The sequence below is a fragment of the Perna viridis genome, chromosome 6 (assembly GCF_037379345.1).
Source record: "Perna viridis isolate PV_CMFRI_1.1 ecotype Kerala chromosome 6, ASM3737934v1, whole genome shotgun sequence".
Lineage (NCBI taxonomy): Eukaryota > Metazoa > Mollusca > Bivalvia > Mytilida > Mytilidae > Perna > Perna viridis.
This window is the reverse complement of record NC_142450.1, coordinates 15158439-15179084: the sequence shown is the minus strand read 5'-3', so window position 1 is coordinate 15179084 and position 20646 is coordinate 15158439. Positions and strand designations below refer to the sequence as shown.

At 33.8% G+C, this 20646-nt stretch overlaps 1 protein-coding gene across 2 annotated transcripts; it reads right to left on the bottom strand.

Annotated features, from left to right (window-relative positions):
* Nucleotides 1–23: 23 nt before the first annotated feature.
* Nucleotides 24–17028, bottom strand: LOC148613808 (uncharacterized). Of its 2 annotated transcripts, none has more exons than XM_088587422.1 (2): nucleotides 16955–17028; nucleotides 24–7037 (listed from the first exon to the last, which is right to left on the bottom strand). In XM_088587422.1, the coding sequence occupies exon 2, from the start codon at nucleotides 7016–7018 to the stop codon at nucleotides 3614–3616; it is 3405 nt and encodes a 1134-aa protein (XP_088443548.1). In that variant the 5' UTR covers nucleotides 7019–7037; nucleotides 16955–17028; the 3' UTR covers nucleotides 24–3613. The 2 variants fall into 2 exon arrangements, with proteins under 2 accessions (XP_088443548.1, XP_088443549.1); XM_088587423.1 differs by lacking the exon at nucleotides 16955–17028 and adding an exon at nucleotides 9470–9511.
* Between the last annotated feature and the right edge of the window lie 3618 nt (nucleotides 17029–20646).

Below are 20646 nucleotides of genomic sequence, written 5' to 3'. Positions count from 1 at the left end.
ATTAGTGGTTTTTAGCCTATACACGCACTAACGTAACCCGAATAATCCAGTCGTCATAATACGTTCGCTACGATCACTCCACCATCGTAAGTAGGAAAGAAACTAATGTGGAGAGGAACTGAATTATAAGGGGTTTAACGACTGACGGAACAGATTGAAATAATTCAACCAAATGGCACATATATTATTAGATGAAATATATATGTAGTTGAAAGGGGGGGGGGGGCAAGGACGGTTTTCAACAGATTTCGAACAAATAGCCTACGGGGAAAATAAGTTGATATAAACTTTATTTGACCAAAAACGAAATATCTAAACTTGTCAAATGTACATGAATAGAAAAACCGCCTTAATTTAACAATCATTTGACAGTTTGTCAGTTTTTATTTAATAAAATTTAATTCACAACCCATACTAAGTACTACTGGGACTCTCATGGGGGGTATCACAACCCCCTTTCAAGTCTAAAGTACGCTCCATGTTTTGAAGTCTCAAGTACAATTAAACTTTTTGGTGAAGTCCAAATTCCATGAAATTTGAAGTACAAAGTACAGCTGTTTTGAAATTTTAAGTCCATGGACTTGTGTGCCTTAGTCTAAGTACACTCTAAAAATGACCAAAAAAAGGGGGTGATACCCTCTCTCATAACAGATTTGTAAAACCGAACCCGTAACAGCAACAAAACAACGAACAATTCAATAACAACACAACTATACCAATTACAAAACGTTAGCGTCCTCAGGGACTTTATATACACTCCCTGGTGCCATGAAAATAAAAAATTACAAAGCAGCTGAATTAAGGCTATTGTAAACCAGTCTTGTATTCCACTGGTTTCATGGAAGAAACCCTAACAAAAAACTTCTACATAAAACTGTTTTCTTGTATTCCGTAAGAAGTTTCATGGAAGAAGCCCTAACAGAACTTTTACATAAGACTGCCAGCCTCGGAAGTTAAAAATAGCAACACTTTATGGTAAGTGTAGCAGCTTAAGTACCACTGACAGTGAATGTCATCAGCAACATCCATTTGTGAAAACTGGAGACCCGTCAGACTGCCTAAGTTGCAACATTTCATGAAAATCATAGACGGATTGGTTAATTTCAATAAGACTCTAATTTTTTTTTAACAACCGAGTGTTTTTAAAGTGATTGTTGTCCTAGCCCGAAATTCTTTCAAGTACCAGTCCTTTAAAAAATCAGACAAGAGGTGATTCATGCACATCAAAAACACACCGAATGCAGTTTTATTTCGTGTTCAGAATGTTGTAGATCACATAACCAGTCTTAGTTTATCGTTTGGAGGTTGCGCTTCCGAGATAAGCCCTGGGTCGTGCCCCCCAATCCCCCCCACAAAAAATTGTAAAACACGGGCTGTCAGGGGTAGATTTTGGCGCTTTTAGGTTGACACTTTAATTTCTCGCAAATTTTACCACAAAAGATATCCACATTTCATCCATTGTAGTAGAATATTTCTAAATTTAACCTAAAAAATGTTTTATTGTGCATGCCCCCTAATCTAAAATCCTGGATCCACCCCTTGTTATTGAATTCGTTTATTTCATTGGGAGGTTAAAGTGTAGTTTTCTCAAAAGTACAGATCTAAATACTAAAGACTGAAATTTATAGGGACTGGTACTTAATCAGGTTACACAAAGATGTTCAAAGAACTACAACTCTTATGGACACTTTAAAAAAATACTGAGAGTTCTGCAAGAAAAGCAAAAAATAAAATACTTTTATCACCCCTTCCAGCTCCCACTCACAATCAATAAATTGATTTTTATGACAAAATATCACATGAAAAAAAATTCCCTCATCTAACAAGTGGAAAATAAAGTACTGTAAAAAAAATCCTGGATAAAAGATTGTTCCTAAACCCTGACAAAATCATATTTTTTTTGAATATGTAAAGAGGCGGAAATGAATGAAACAATGATAGTAAAGTGACCTTTGACCTTAAACAACTACACAGGAACACAAAAACATAACATTCTATCCAAAATCATGTTATAACATGATTTAAGACAGTTTTAAGGACAGAGAAAAAAATCTTTCTTATTTAAGCTATGGTTACCGACCTCCTCTTTTTTTGTCTATCTTAGCACACTTTATTGTATTTTTAATTGGAAAATTTGTCATTTCCAAGTGTAAAATTGACAAAAAATACCCTATCACACACTTTTTCTGAGAAACCTTGGCTGGCACCCCTCACTTTCCCCAAGTGTCCTACAAAATCTAACGATGAATATTGAAACCCCATCACATAATACTCTCTGAAAATGATAAAAAAGACAAGACAAATATGTGAATTCAGAAACTCTTGCTTAATATTTATTATTACAACAGTCATCTTTGACTAAAATGCAATCTCAACTCTTGCAATATTAAGTAAGATCCTGTGTCATTTCAACATTTTAATCACATTAAATTCAACTTTGTATCTAGATCATTGAAAAGGAGGGGCCCAGAATTTTATGAAAAAAAGATGGCATTTCAAGCTACCATTGCCTCATTTTGTCAGTATTTTGTGCAAATTTTTTTTTACAATGAAGGAATTTCAGTCCCTGGAAATGCCCCCCCTCCTTGTCAGCCATTACCAAATATACAATATAGGACAATGTAAATGTATCTGTATTAATGAAACTAAAAGAGTACATAAATGTCTGTAAAAACATCTTTGGAAACCCAGTTGTGATTTTGCTCCTATTAGAAAAAAGTCACCAACAGTCTGTGGGTTCCTGAGGATGTAATTAAGTATAAAAAAAAAAAACTTTTTCACTGTTTTGCAAAAAAAAAAAAAAAATTTAAAAATCACAATAACAATTGCCTAACGATCCAAAAAATTAATATTATAAGGCCATTCTAAACAAATTCTTGGTTGGCAGTGTATTTACTAAATAATGTAATTATTAGGAGAAACTTCGTATTCAAAATTTTTGGTCATTTCAGAGAAAAAAAAAATTGTTCCATTTCCCAATACTCTTTTCTGAAAATTAAGTACCGTTTCGATTCATAAAATACCCATGTGAAACCAACATTTTTAAAAGAGTGTCCTGAACATATCAGTTACTTTTCTTTTTGGATCAATCCCATGTTGTTAACTTTAAGTCAGCCTTTCTCTAATCATTTCACAATAAATCAGCTGGTACAAGACACTTGCATTTGCCTCTCCTTAATGTTAGGAGCATAAATAAAATAATTCATGAAATGCAGCTTGACAGCCCAAGAGGTTGAACCCCCAAAAAAGCTGAAAAATTAATAAAACTTGCATCAATAGAGATGGGAAAAATCCTTAAATTATTTATGAAAATAGTCCAATGAGTCCAAAATGTACAATTGATATTTTATACACAATGTAAGTGAGCTAACATCAAATGAAGAACACCACCAAATTTTTATATAAGTTTAAGTGTAAGATTTTTGAATCAATCTGCCAAGTATGAATGAAAGACAGATGGACTGACAGACAACAGTTTACCCTAAGTTCTGTCTTAAAAGACAGGTTTTAAAAATCATAGTCGGAAATCAACGCCATGGAGTAATTACATGTAAACTGTATAAGGAGTCATCAATGCCCAAATTCAGATTTCCACAAACCCATATTCCAAAGTTCAGAGCATGAAAACGTGATTTTTCTTCTCTTTAGTAAGCAATCCCTTGAGGTAGTTATCATGGTTAATATTCTTTCCCTGTGTTTTGTGCAACTCTACAAATTTCACCAGGTGTCTTGAGACCTGCCCTTTGTATGGCACAGCATGTTTCAAAATAGTGACTGATGCTAAACACTGCAGCTGTCGGTTGCCTACTTGACAGAGAGGGCTCGAGGATGTTTCAGAATAACTGATTGGTGTTTTACCTATGGCATCCTTACAATCAGCATGAGCCCCAGCTCTCAAAAGTGTCTGTATAATTTTGATTTGATTTACCTTGCACTCATTGTACAGATCATTTATCCCAGGTGGCATAACCTTATATGCAATGTGAAGTGGGGTCATGCCGAAGTCGTCAGTGGCATTGGGATTGGCTCCAAAACTTAGCAATGTTTCAACTAATTCCACAGATCCTGTGATTTCACGCTCAAATTCCATGTGTTCCTCAATATCTCTCAGCACTGGTACTGTGTAATGTAAGAGACTTTGACCAGAGCAATTCCTGATGTCGTCATGGACAACCTGTCTCATAAAGTGAGAAAATCTCTGCTCCTCTTCCTTTCTTTCATAGGTGTTGGAATGCATGATCTTGATAGCAACAAGTAATGGTGCAAACTTAGAGAATTGTCTATCCTTCTTTGGAGTTGCAAAGCAGTGCAAATAAAGACATTTCAAGCCAGCCATCTTGAGGTCAAATGACAACTGAGTAAACTTAGATTTAGTCATAAACACATTGGTTAAGTCAACCATAAACTTATTCAGTGTAGAAGTTTTAGAAATGGCACTAACTGCGTAATACTCCTCTTGTGGAACATACCTGACCAAGTATGGAAAACTATAGGTAATAACAGTCACCATCTCTGGTATTTTCTTCATCCTTTTATACTCAATAGCCAATGCGTGATAAGCTCTCATGGTCTGATGGCAACCATATCCTATGAGCCTTTCATGAATAGCGATGCCTTTGAGAAGAATTGCAATTTTCATTTTTTCAAGAATCTCATCTTCATCTTCGTCATAATCACAACTCATTTCATCTTTTTCATCTAAATTTACTTTCTCATTTCCTCTTTCTCCTTTACCAAGAGACTTGCAACTGATGTCGGATAGATGTGTGAGCAATGATTTGGAAGGGGATTTTACAGATAAGTCAGGTACGATATCAGTTTTCATCTTGGAGTAGAAAGCCATGTTGACTGATCTTATGATAGAATCTGGTTCCACTTCAAAGTCAATACAAACAGTATCCCAGTCACAAACAGAGTCATAGTACCCACATGGTAAGTTTTCGGCAAGGTCTGAATCAATTTCAATATCTACTTCCCATTTGGAATAAATATCTTTAATGTTCTCCATCTTTTTCTTTTTGCGAGTAATGATTTTTGACCTTATTTCATCAGCAGCATCCCAGCACTGTACAGCGAATGGGTAGTATTCCCATTTAGCAAAGTTAGCACCTGCTACTTCTAATGCATCAAATTTGGCACTGAAAGGTATTTTTGGTTTGTCCAAACAAGTAGACAACAAGGTTTTCCCTGATGCAGCCAAAAATACAAGAGGATGAATAAACTTGGTACATGTACTAGATTCACCACTTCCATCACAATTCACATTGTTGGTAGTCAGGTCAATTTTGCATTTTTTCAAAACAGTGTCGACATTGGTTTCAATGGTTTCTTCTTCATCCTTGACAATTTCTGACTTTGTTATGGTTATATACTTTAAGATGTTTGCATCGTTTATATCACTTCCGTCAGTTTCTTCTAGAAATGGCTCAATATAGCTAGAAATTTGACATCTCTTGTAATTGTAATCTTTGTGAAGGAGTTCATGACCCAGCAAGGTCATACCTTGTAAACTCCTTAAGTTTGCTATTTTAGGAATAACTTCTAGAAATATTGGAAGGCACCTTTCATACAATGTTCCAACAGAATTGCATACTATAACGTTGGTACTTTCTTCAGGCAGAATAGCCCTGAAGATTTCAAATAGCTGATTTTGCGAGCATTTTTGAAGAGCTCCATAAGCAACAAGCAGCTTGACTATACGGAAGCTTGGTTCAAGTGGTACAGGAATTTCTTCTTCACCTTCTTTCAACAAGCTAATTTTACATTCTACATCATCTTCTGATTTACAGCCTTCATCTTCCTCTATTTCATCAGAGTCATCCTCAAGAAATCCATCACTTTCTTCATCACTGTCAACATCTGTCCAGTCATCTTCATCTTTTGGCTGCTTTTTTGCATCAAGGAAAGCAAATTCATCTTCATCATCATCATCTTCATTGACATCTGAATCTTCTCCCTCTTCTATCTGTACTGGCTTTTTTCCTTCATTCCAGTCATAAGTCTCATCATACCCAAATGGTGGCCATGGTGCAGTCAAACGAATCTTCATAGCAAAGAGCAGTAAATTGAAGTCCTTGGCTATATTCAATCCAGGATCCGCACCCATCTTGAGCAGGTAGTGGACTATCTGCTCCTCCTGTTTTGCAATTGCCCAAAGCATGGGTCTTCCATCACCATTAACCCCATTTATATCAGCTTTGCATTGTTCCACTAAGAACTTCACAAGGTCTAAATTTCTGACCTTACATGCTAACGAGAGGGGAGTGTGGTTGAAATATTTCTTATTTCTCACCATCATCAATTCTTTCTTTTGCTGAACAGAGCAAACATTCAATATAGTTTGTAAGTACTTATCAGCATCTCCTGTCTTTCTAACATTCCTTGTCCTATACATCGAAAATCCAAAAAAAACTTCTAAAGAGTCAGTTTTTTCTTTTTTTGTGGCCCATACCAAATCATGAATGGTATGTTTAATAGCCATGAAATTTCTCAGTTTTAGACCCTCACCAAAATGTACAATTACATCTTCCGATTCACTTGTGTAAGATTCATCATCGTCATCACCAAGCTCAGTGTCTCTCCAAGACACAATGTTTTTACTGATTTCGTCCTTAACTTCTGGAATACAGCAGTTTTGATTTTCCTCTTTCACTTTCGGAATACCACAGTTTTGATTTTCATCTTCGACTTCATGAACACAGCAGTTCTGATTTTCATCTTTGACTTCAAGAATACAGCAGTTTTGATTTTCGTCTTTGACTTCTAGAATACAGCAGTTTTGATTTTCATCTTTGACTTCAAGAACACAGCAGTTTTGATTTTCAACTTTGACTGCATGAACACAGCAGTTTTGATTTTCATCTTTGACTTCAGGAATACAGCAGTTTTTATTTTCATCTTTGACTTTTGGTAAACAACAATTTAGATTAGTACCTACATCACTGTTTGTTTTATGTTTGTCATCTAAGGAACAGTTTTTTACACTATGGAGCAGATCCCTATCTTCGGTTAATTCCATCTTCACCTCAATCAGAATTCTGGAAATAAATGAGAAACACGTTAGATTTTTGTTCTTTAAATGTAACAAAATTTGCAACAGAAGACCTGTAAATGCACAAAAAGTCATCGTAACCAAAGCGACTCAAGCCCCCCCCCTATTTTTGTTTAAATTTTAATTTTCCAGTTGTACAAATATTTGGAAATCAAGCCTATATTTAGCCTTTTACACTGACCTATACTTAAAAGATAGTCTGGTATTGTCCAATCTATTCAAAGATAACCATAGTGCTCCTACCCCTATGATTAGTGACAAGTTCATAGATTCAAACTTCATTTATTAAGAATGTATCCAACACAAAATTTTCATTGACCTCTAAAAAATGTATTTTGTCTTTTTTCTTAACACAATGACCAATTAAGTAGTACTCCAGCTAAGAATCATACCAATTCTGTAATATGTGATACACATTTTTATTTTTGTTATTAAGCTTTATTGGTCTATATGATGAAATCATATCATTCAATCCAATCTGTCTGCTCTTAGGAGATTGATTGATTGTTATGTTTTAATGCCATTTCGGCGACTAGGGCCATATCACGGCAAGAACATTTAATGAAATGGAAATATTAAAAGCAAGATCAAAGTCTCTTCATAAAATAATGAAATTAAAACGAACAGCTATTTACATATAAAAAGGCACATAAAAGGTGGAACCTAAGACATAAAATACATATAGAAACATAACTTCGATAAAACATTTAAAATATTGAAAGCTCTTAGGAGATAATTCACAACGAAAATCCAACGGTTTCTGCTGTAATTTACCGTCATTTACAGAGTTATCTTCCTTTATTTTGAATTCTACAGTACATTCTATATAATTTACATCTCTTCTGAACAGGGGTTACCGATATATGAAAAACCACACGTTACTTTCTGTTTACTATAACATTAAAAAAAAAAAAAAAAACATCAAAAATAAAAATATGTAGGCTTTCCAAACATGAATAAGGTTTTGCATGATTCTTAGCTAGAGTACTACTTAAAAATGTCTGAATTCCCTGGGGTAACCAAGGATAGGCCCATACATGTACCACTTTAAGAGTAATGGCATATATACTTATTAGCTAAAAGTCCTTCCAGTTCATCGTTCTTAGACATTCTGGGCAAAGGGAAATAACTTGTACACCAGACAGATTGGTTCACTGTCTTTTTAAAAGGAATGGTAGAACAATTATTTCTGTAAAAGCAGTCATGTTTTTTTCTTGGATAAAAATTCCTAATGCTCATACCTGAAGAACAATCATATCAATTCATTAAATTCAGTCCAGAACTTTTTTTTTTTAGTAAAAATGTGACCATGTTTTTCCACATATAAAAAATTCCCACATTAGTTCTAGGCAGAAGTTTGGTTCTAATTGGTTTGGTAGTGTCAGAGAAGAAGATTTTTTAACAAGTTTAAGATGACCATGACAATGGATGCAAAGTGACAGCAAAAATGTGCGAGTTTCATTAATATCATTCAGGGATTGGAGAGTTGTGAATAAGCACTGAACACAAACAACTTGACATACATTATCGCTATATAATTCCCAATTAAAAAAATACAGCCCAAAATCTGCAAAATTTTGTTTGGTCTTGAAAATGGTTAATTTGGATATACATTGTAATTTGTCCAAAAATTTTAATACTGGTTCATGTTGTACTACAGTCAAATCTATCTTTAGCAACTTTCTAAGATCATGGTTTCATGAAAGGTGGATAAGATATTCTATTTATAATGGACTACATAAAGGTATGTTTACACTTGTTAAGACCTTTTAGTATGGTGACCTTTGAAGCTATTAACAATTTTGGATTTAGGTTATATAGTACCTGAACCGATCCGTGCAACAAAAATTGCGATCGGTCATCGATCACTGACCAGTTTCTGGTCCATCATCGATCCATCAAACCGATCCATTTAACTGGTGATTGCTTCACGTGACCACTGAGCGGTCAATGTATTTTACAGTTTTTGTTGTTTTCTTTGTCAACTTTTCACAAAAGTTTACATCATGTAATAGATTTAAACATCCATTCATACTTTTAGTTTACATTTCTTTTCTTTAAAACAGATCTTACATCATTTTACAAAGCAAAACTGCGATTAGAACGGTCACTGATCATCGATCTGTCATTGATCAATCAGTCAACGGTCATCGATCCGTCAAATCGTTGCACGGATCAGTTCAAGGACTGGAAGCCAGTGCATTTGTTGCATTTCACCGATTCGTTCTTTTTTCATTAGTATTGTCGAAAAGAAGCAATTGCTTAGAAAGGTTTGATTGAATTTGGTTTCTCCGAGTGATTAGACATGTTTCTTATCTTAATTTTTGTCTACAGATTTCCCCTTAATTGAATGATACTTGAGTAGTCAAACTTTTCCTGTATGAAGATGGCTCTGTTATCATCAAATAATATAATTACTATAACATCTAGACAATTGTCATGGACTGTCTTGTGCTAAACTGAAAATGAAAAATAAATATGTATTAATAGACTTGGCAAGATACATTTCTGTGCATTGTTAACTGCAATGTAGCCTGAAAATTGCAATATATTAACCATATATATCTATGAACATGCATGTGTGTATGTGTGTATAAACATCCAAGATCCCAAAGAGGGAATTCTCAAATTTTTCAAGGGCAAAAATGGTGTTGAATTTCAATTAAGAAAAATAAAAGAACAACGTTCAAATGTCCCCTGCGAAAAAAAAAGGTCCGAAAACTTTAAATGTACTGAAATTTTCTAAATCCAAGGGCCATAATTTCCATAAAAATCAATCAACCGTAACCAAAGTCAAACTTAGTCTGTAACTCTTCATAATAAGGCCACGCACCAAAAACAAACTTATTTGGTAAAAGCATAACAAAAAAAGTGAGGAAAACACAGGCGGATGGACGCCTGGCATTTCCATGTCCCCTGGCAACACGTCGTGAGGGACAAAAAATATTTGTGCATGAGCAGTATCACTAGCACTTAATTCAACATCTTTATCACTACATGTAGACCAAAAAGCTGCACAAGGTGCAAGGGAAAACATTACCATCAATAAGATATGAATCCTGTAAATTGAAAATGAAAAAAACAAAACAAAACAAAATAGGGCATCTAATAGGATACCCCACCATGGCAAAATGTTTTAGAGGGGTTAAACAACTTAAATGGTCGTAACTTTTGTGTAAACAAGATATCATTGAGATGGGAGCCATCTCTGTGGGCCCCGTTGTCAATAACAAGCAGTAAATAAGCTGATATGAAGCATTATTTGAAGTTATTACATAATCTAATTAACATTATGACATAGGTTCTCAAGATATATAGTGGACACAATCTTTACCACAGGGCATGGGGCTGTCAACTGAAACCAAAGTTTTTGACCTTGACCTTGATCTAGGAAGTTGTAAATACATTATGACACACTCTCTGGTGTTGGTTAATATATGTGTCAAGTATAAACTTTGAAATCATAATGGTTTTCAAGATATAGAGTAGACACAATCTTTACCATAGGACATGGGGTTGTCAACTGAAACCAGAGTTTGTAACCTTGACCTTTAACCTAGGAAGTTGTACATACATTGTGACACAACCTCAAATGTTGGTTAATATACGTGTCAAGTATAAACTTTGAAATCGTAACGTTCTCAAGACATAGAGAGGACACGATCTTTACCACAGGACATGGGGTTGTCAACTGAAACCAAAGTTTTGACCTTGACACAGGGTTCGAAATTACTATTGGTCCGCTAGTCCATGTCTTGTAAAATCAGTCAAAGTCTAGCAAAATGCTTTATTGTACTGGTCGGGTGGTCTAGAAGAATTTTCTGGAAATGTACCCAGAATTAGTAATTTCATAATTCCAGTCTTAAAAAGCTTAAGGAATTTGAGATGCATATCTCAAACATACATCGCTATTGATCAATGTCAAGATAAACCATATTGAAACTTCTCAACCTTTCTCATAACACAAAGGTAAGTATTTGAAATTAACCGAGTAGTTGCGAAAGAAAGTAAACGAGTGGTGACACTTAGAAAACGTATCGAAACCTACCCTCAAAAACGATCCTCCAATGAAGTAGGGGAACAAAATAAAGTGTATGACTTGACGAAGAGGTGCCGGACATTTCAGGCTTCAATACAAATCGGGAAAGGAATAGAATAGATGTATTGTAAATGTTGTCGTGATAACGCTAGTAGGGATGGTGGTGGCAAACTTAGAACCAAAACAAAAAACTTAAAATAGGATACACTTGACTGGCATGGGATGACTAAACAACACAAAAAGGCTAGTGATATCCACCATGCCATGAAAGCTCTTAGTCTAAACTTGAATCTGACATTGACTTTCAGATAGATAAAATTGTGTTCACTGTTGCAATTAAAATTGTTGTGTTACAGCAAGTTAATCAGTTGAAAGTTTGCAGCCTTTCAAGTTGTACGATAATATTTTATGTTGTCTTCTAAGTTCTAATGTCCATTTGCTGGCATCATTTCTTTACATTCATTTTAAAAAATTACCTTCTTAAAAGATCCAGACTTCAAAGCAATAAAAATACACAACAAAAATGAATGAATTGCCACTTTTATTAAAACCAAACCACTTTGTGTTATTCAGTTCAGGATCTGATCAAGGCTCTGAAATCAGGTCTAGTGGCTTGTTTGCAGGTCTAGGTATTTATTTTTTTTTTGTATACTAGACCTGTGGTCTAGACAAATATCTAGACTAATTTTGATCCCTGTTGAAGTTTTACCTAGGAAGTGGTACGTGCATTATGACACACCCTATGGTGTTGGTTAATATACATGTCAAGAATAAACTTTGAAATCATAATGGTTCTCAAGATATAGAGCAGACACAAATTTGTTACAGATGGATAGACAGACTGATCACTATAGGGCGACCCGCCTAAGGCGGGGTCATAATAATCATATTAAACTCGAGGCTCTAAAGCAAACCCATTGAAAGCAGTCCCAGCCAAACTGAATTTTTTTTACTGGACAGAGGGTCCTGTAATTATCCAACTTTTACTGGACCTTCAGATCTTTTACCAGGCCTACAATCAGAGTTGCAAAAATTTTAAAGGGTAATCAAAAACCATAAATCAAGGGGCAGGAAAACCAAGGCTACTATAAACATATCCTTTTTCTCATCTCTTAATGTAACCAATTAACCAAAATCAATAATGAATGGTTTTGTGGTTATAAATTTGTTGTATTTATTCTCATTGTTGTCATTCCTTATCCATACCGAGCCATTATGATTAGAAAGTACAACAACTGTATAGTATTGCATGGTATAAACATGAAACCCTTTAATCTTTATGACCTACTGTGTTGAGCACAGATTGTGAAATCTCTAATTCCTCTTGAGGATTAGTGAAATCTCATCCAAAACTTGGTAAAAAAAAACTGTTGGTAAAAAATGTAGTCAAATCAACCATAATAAAACTTGTTTCAGTTAAAAAAATAAATGGAAACATAAAATACATCAGTTTTTGACTACACAAATTGTATAAAAATAAATTAACTATGAAGTCATTGAAAAGATTCATTCTTCTTTAGCAATTCCATCAATTTGATATGATCCAATTTCCACTTGTCCTTTAATTTTTGCTTCCCCCGCTTTTTGCGGGCATTGTTTCTGGGTAAGCCTTCCACATTAGGATTTTCTTTTTGCATGCTTGGTCTGCAGTAGGAGGCAATTTTTTTTTCTTTTCAAGGGAAAGACCATTCTTAGTGGCATAGATTGAAACTCAAGAATTCAAAATGTAGTTGCAAATACAAAGAATTCATGTAAAATAATGAAACGAAATTATCAGTAAAAAACAGGAAAGATTACTTATAAATTCTCTAAACCAAATAAGACTTTACTCACCCACGTTTTATCTTTTTATTTGGGTCAAAATGCGTCATATTTAATACTAACATATATCTTTAATTTTCCGTCAGTGGAAGTTTCTTTTTTGTTAAATATTCTAGTCTTGTTTCTAAATATAAAAATACATAGATTACATTGGGAAAACCTCTAAGATTTACTTCAATTCTCATAGAATGGCAGAGTGTTTCCTGATCAGGAGCTTTTTATCAATATGTTGATTGGTCTGTTATTTACAGGCATATTTAATTTCAGAAGAACTAATTTTGTCATACTGCAATAAAATAAAAGTGCTGTTTGCACTGGAGGTTTTTGATTCTTGTGAAAATTAAAAAGCATGAACAAAATTTCAAAAAAATTCATGATGTAGAACTAAAACTAGGATCATACATTGCATTTTTCATATTATTTAGGACTTTTTTCCTGGAACATATTTACTGAATTTCAATCAATACTACAGATTTCTTAAGTATAAACTGTAATCAGAAGTTGAACAGAATTCAACTTCACGCACATTTACAAATTTAGTTAAATTTCATCTTTTTCCCAAATTTTAAACCTGTCTATTAGGCTGTCCAATAACTAGTTTGCATAAATTCACATTCTATAACTATAGGGGAGTTCGCCAATCTCATTAATGATGTCATATTCACTAATTTGCATATCATTAAGTGTCAAATTGGTTGGCAAATAAACAACTAAATAAACAATTGACAATTTCATGATTAGAATCCCAATTTTCAAAACTTTCTTACTTCGTTATTTCATATCCAATTTTGGTTCTGTAAGATGTTTCATTTAGATAAAATAATTCATATTTTGAATATGAATTTATAACTCTTTTACTTGAAAAATAAATTTGTATTTTCGTATAAAATTTCAATTTAAATCTTATGCACATATAGTCTAATTACGGAATATTTATTTAAAAATTCCATAGATAAAAAGAATTTTATTAGCAAATTTGGGAACCAAAAGAATTTTTCAATTATCTTTAAAAATCAAAAAGTTATGGTGATTTAAAGTTGATGCCCCATACCACTCAATGGAATTTTTGCCAACCAAAACCAAATCACAGGTAAGTGATGACATCATAAAGAACTCGCCTATATTAACAGTGTATTTATCCTACACTAGAATTAAAGTTAAATAGTTACAAAATTAACAGACGTGTGGACACTTTTCATAGGATAACCATTTCATGTGGCAGAGTATAAAAAGAGATAGATGGAACAAGATCAGATCAAAGAAAAAGCATCAATACAGTAGCAAAGACAAAGATATGAATCAAAGTGCTTCTAACATTGGAGGTTTTTGATTCTTGTGAGAACTGTAGCATGAAAAAAATTTCAAAGATTACAGGATGTAAAACTAGAGGATCTAAAAAGCCTGAATCCCTCACCTGGTTTTATAAGCAACATTCTATTTTTGTAAAAGTGGTCATGTTTTTTCTTGAATAAAAATTCCTGAAGCTCACACCCCAAAGAACAATTTTATTAATTTAATTAATTTTCATTAAATTCTGTTTAGTAGTTTCTTTAAGTAATAACATTAAAAATAGCGATAACATTTCAAAAACTTCTGTCTGACCCCTATGCTCTATTTTTAGTAACAGTCACCATGTTTTTCGCTGATAAAAAATCCCCAATCAGTTCTATTCAGAATAATCTCCAGGAACATTCATACTAAGTTTGGTTCCAATTGGTCAAGTAGTTTCAGAGAAGATTTTTGAAAAATTGTTATAGACAACAGAATATGATGGTGGCAGATGCCAAGTAAAAGCAATAGCTTGTTTGTTTGTGTTTGTTTGTTGGGGTTTAACATCCGAGCAGCAATATTTCAACTATATTCAGAAGATGAACATGAAATGGATAATAAAATGAACATGTAATGACTATGAAACGAAAAAAAAAAGGATGGGACACAAGGATAATAGGGTTGACAAATTTTGATTGCCACTAGAAAAAGGGAGGATGGGTAAGGTTGGACAATTTAGTCTCCTGTGGCAGAGTGCAAAGGTTCCTACTCCTATCAAATAGCACAGCAGGGTTATTTAAAGTGCGAGGAACGTGGCATCTTTTCCAACACGGTGCACCACTATGGTTTGCAGTCAGGTTTTCTGTATTATAGCCTGACAACCCCAGTATGTAACATGCCAGGGGTACCCCATTCCACTACCTGGGGCACACATCCCAGTTGCTCTGTGGGCAGAGCGCCTAGCTCCTGGCTAGGTTTCTGAGGACTATTTAGTCGCCTTTTATGACAAGCTTAGCGCTGCTGCAGGCCTATTCTTTTAACACCCGGACCTGCACGGGGCAAAAAAGCAATAGCTCACATGGCTTCCAACTAGGTGAGCTTACATAAATATACTTCCTTTGCAAGAGTAATCAAGGGAACCAAGGCCAAAAACCTCAGTATGCCATATTATTTAATCCCTTTTAGAAATGTAGAAAATACGCATGAAACCAATCAATCGATATTGATTTATCATTTACAAAGCTTCCAAAACAACAATCACGTGACCAAAATACGTCATGTGTCACACAAATTAACCATGGAAAGCCAGATTAACAAAAAATGAACATTTTCTGAGGACTTGACAAATTAAGATATCAAACATATTCTCCCTCATCTTAAAAACATTCTGCTTAGAAAAATTCAATGGAAATTAACAGTTAAGCAGTATTTAACAATAGAAAATTTTCACAACAAATTTAAGCTAATTTGAGATATTTTTTTTTATTCATAGATATATAAAAAATGAAGAAAAAACAGTATCACCCTGATGCTTAGAAATCTGCCTTCAATGCAGTACAGAATGGATATTTTTTTTTTTTTGCTCTTGATGATGTTATTAGAGTTGTTCCAATGTATAAATGATTTAATTTTCTTAGTTAGAATTATCAAATGAAAAATAAGTTGCACAAAAATGGTATATGAAATACTTATATAAGAATATATAAATATTTATCAATTAAAAATTAGCAAGTTTCAATAATCTAAAGATTGAGATCATCTAGTATATCAATTTTAAGTAATCTAAAATATTCTAAATGATTTCAATTCTTAATCAATTTCAATCAAATGATTATTTGAATAGGAATTGAAATAAGATAAACATCATTTTGAACTAATTTGCCTTAAATAAAGAAGTGTTTAAATTCTCACATATAAATATTTCTCTTTAAATAGACTAAAAAATATATTCTATGAAGTTATTTTTGTCCAGTACTATATTTTTTTTAATAAATCCAATACTAGCATATTTCTATTTATTTTGTGGAAATGTATTGTATCCCATATGGCTCCCCATACTTGTTTAATCTCTGAACCGGAAATGAACAGATTTGGGGTACGACAACAATAATGGCGGACGACTGACATTCGACTTTCAGTCACTGGTGTAATAATTAAATAAAGACATGCACATAACATAATTTACAGAAGTGGAAAGTAGAATGTCTGAATTTTATTTTTATGAATAATATTAGTGTCGTCTGGTCAAATCAGTAACTCGATCAGAAGAATATTATTTTGACCAACGGAATGGGGGTAACCAGTATATATATTGCTTGGTTGATATTAACAGATAACTGGTGTTAAGTCGACAAAAAAAAAATAAAGACTGAGAATACTACACATAATGTGAATGACAGTCGCATAACAAGCCCAAAGGGAAAAGAAGAAACATTTCACTGAACTGATGAAATTGAGTATTGACCATTGTGGAGTAGTTATTAGGGCAGTGGTTGGGAAGGAATTTTGAGACAGAGTCATTTTCAGGATTTTTCAAAGATATTTACAATCGAGGGGCAATTTGCTAAGAAACCATACAGTTTTCTTTTAGATGAATGGGTCATTCCCAATCAGAAGGGGCTAATGGCTGAATGGCCAATGGCCCCTATAGGCTTCACTGGCTTCAGGCCATTGCCTTCCCAATCCCTGCTTAGGACAAATAAAATTGTCAATGCCTTTTAAGTTATACTAGTACATCATGCATTTGAAATACAAATCATTGGAACCAATGTTACCATTCTTCATTTTTTTCAAATGTGTCTTGTTACTGATGCAAATAAAATGGCGGGAAGTTTTTGTTACTCGGAATGTTTCGGTTTATATCATACCCTGAGGATTTATGGCTATGGTTACACCAAATGAGTAAAAAAAAACTTGTTTTTTGAAAATATTATTTCTAGTTTTGAAACTTACGTTTACATATGCTTGTGTTTTATTTTACATTAATTTCTAGCCAACCCTTGTTTGTAATCATAAAACAGACTGTTACCAAACCAAGGGAATTACCTATCTGAGTTACAGAGCCCCAACACAAATAAAGTTCATGCATACAGAAAAATTCCGTATTCTGACTTTAATATTAATATTAATTTGAAATTTTCGACCAAGCAAAAAATCAGTGGATTAAAACGTTCCCCCATGGCCCATGGCCCCAGTGGGGACCTCATCCTTCACACACCATTGTCCCTCAAGGTGCCTACACTTCCACTGATCATTTGTTACGGCCATGAAAGAAATGAAGGAGGTTGGAAAAAAAGTGGAGAACAAAAATTACGGGACCGAGATATTCATTTTTTTCAATATAATTCTACTATCCGAAATATCTTAAAGTCGGTGGTTTAGAGGAATTCAAAACACATAAAAATCCACTTATCAAAAATACTTTAAGAAAAAAAAATGCTTGCATGATTTTTAAACGATCACGTGCACTAAAACATCACCAATAATTTACAGGGGCGGAACCAGAAATTTGGAAAAGTAGGGTTTCAATAAAAAAGGGACCCTGACCCCGGAACCCCACCTCATAAGCCACCACATCTAACGCAGACATTTGAAAATTAATGCTATGGTTTGATAATTCTGGGTTGATATCCACTGGGTATTAATTTTAAAACACTGCATGCATCATTTTTATTACATCTATAAAAGTAGTAAAAATGTCTGTTAATTGCTGTCAACTATCGATATCATATTGTAATATTACCAAGTACCCCTTCAAGGGGGGGAGGGGGTCTTATAAATTGATTAACTGATTGATTGATTGTTGGGGTTTAACGCCCGAGCAGCAATATCTCACTATATTCAGGCGATGAACGTGAAATGGGTAATAAAATGAACATGAAATGATGGTGATACAATGAAAAATGGGATGGGACACAAGGATAATAGGGTCTACGAATTTTGATTGCCAATAGAAATAGGGCAGGATCGGGTAATTTATAGCCTCATGTGGCGGAGCCCAATGGTCCCTACTCCTATCGAATACCACAGAATGGTACTTTAACGTGCGAGGAACGACAAGCGTACTATTTAGGTTACAGACCACCAATTCAACCAATGAGCATTTGGAACGTACGCAAAAATAGTCCTACGCAGAAATTACCCCTGTTCCTCATAGTGCTGTGAAAAAAGTTCTCATCTTATTTAAAAAATTTAAACAGTTTCTGAAAGGAAAAACATTTCTGTACATTTTATAGGTGCATTTTGCTTCTTGTGATTTGAAGCCTAATCTCCATAATGATTTTTAAATATAACCCTATCTTGTGAAAACACTGGGATTTCCCATGCTATTTATAGACCCTTCACTTCCGGTGACCAGTACTGCACTGCAAGTCTGCTAACCCCACATGCCATTCTGAGGATTGTGAGCTGACATATGTAGAATCATGCTGATATATAGTCATCTGCAGGTTAAAGTTAAGGTAAAGTCCAGAGAAGCCATTGAATATTGTGAAATTAGCATAGAAGCCTATGGGAAGTGGAATTAGTGGTTTTTAGCCTACTAGCGCTATTACGGGCCTATTCTTTTGACACCGGGACCCGCACGGGGCCTTATAAAGTGAAGTACATATGTTGGCTTGTACTATACATTAGGGTCATTGTTTGCTTTTTGGGATGATTTTTTATAGTTAAATATAATTCATATAGTGAATATAGTTAAAGAGGTATTCGTTTTAGATGTTTTCAAATATTTTTAACAATTTATAAACATGAAGTACAGAGGGTTAACCGAATTACTTTTTATAGTAAGTAATTAAGTAAGTGAATTATTTACTTAAATAAAGTAATCCAATTTGAACTATTAATAATTTTAATTAGGGCCTTTTAAAACGTTAGAAAAAATTACAAATATACAAAATAAATACAGTACTATGTACAATAGTATAGGTTCGTTATATCTATGAATAGTTAATACATTACTCTATAAAATTTGCGACATTGTAAAAGAAGTTTTGAAAACATTATTTCTTAAATAAATCTAAAGACTTAGACAATTTTTTGTCTACTGTTCATTCCGAATTTTAACAGTCGAGAAATGGAGTGATCTTTTAACAGCATAGGTTCTATATATTTAATCGAATAGCACATACATTACTTATTAAAATTTTTCGACATTGCAAAAGAGCAATCAAGGGAACCAAGGTTATAGCAGTAATCAAAAGAATGTAATCCAGGGACAAAACCAGACATGGAAAACAGGCATACACAACAAACAACAGTAAGTAACTAAAATCATACATACAAAGTAACAAAAGGAAATGAGCAACTCGGACTCCACTAAAAACTGGGAGCATGGACCAGGTGCACCGGTAGGGTAAAAAAGTGTCGAAAACAATAGTTCTTAAATAAATCTCAATGTTTCGAACATTTTATGGTTTCTGGTTGTTCATTCCGAATTTTCGAGAAATTGAAAGGTCTTTTATAAAGAAAATGTAGTAGGACTTGGTAGAAATTTGCCAATGCTTGATGAAGAGATTGACATTGATCCTACAACAATAAATAGTCTGGCACTAATCCATTCACAATTTTGTACATTGATATAGATTTTTGGAAATTAACTCGATCAAGAAATGATAACCATTTAAGCGAAGAAAACATGGAAGAAGATGGTCAGAATAATTACAATCTAAATAATTTTAGCGACTCCTTTTTGTACCTTTATATTTCTGTCAGACATCCCCAAACTGTACTTCCATATCTATATAGTTGTAAAATAACAGTCGCACATGTGTAGGTAAATGTACACCTTTAATTTGTTTAAAAGTGAAATTTTTGAGGAAGTAGTCTCACAAATTTGTTTATTTGCTCATCCCAGTCTAAATTTCCCCCATTTTCTTCATCAAGTAATTTTGTGGAATTGACATTTTTAATAGCATCATTTTTTGAAATTTTTATTTCTATTTCCTTTTGTTCCGGGCTATAGACTTCTTTCAGTTAGATTTGTGGGTCAAGGTTATGTTGGTAATTTTGTTGTTACCCTTATTTGCTGAAAGATTGAAAACATAACTACTCGTTGGTCGTTACGGTATATCCATTTGCACCATGAGAACCGATTTGTTCACCGTTTCATAGTTAATTTCTCTTTCCTCTACCTGGATATTTTATTAAAAATTCAGTACACCTGCACTGTATGATCCATGCTTCAAGTTTTAATTAGAGTCCGGGTTCCTCAATTCACTTTTGTTTTTATGTACGTGACGTTTGATTTATTTTACGTTCTTTGTGTGTGTGTGTGTGTGTGTGTGTGTGTATACGTCTATTTTCCTTGACTATATTTGTAACAAGTATCATTGGATTATTTCTTTTAACTTTCGAATCCTAGTTCCCTTGATTTTCCTTGCTTATTTCAGAATATTCATCGTCACCCAGGGCCAATTTTAACATGGCTGCACCAGATTTGTATATAAAACACACATCTTAAAAAAAT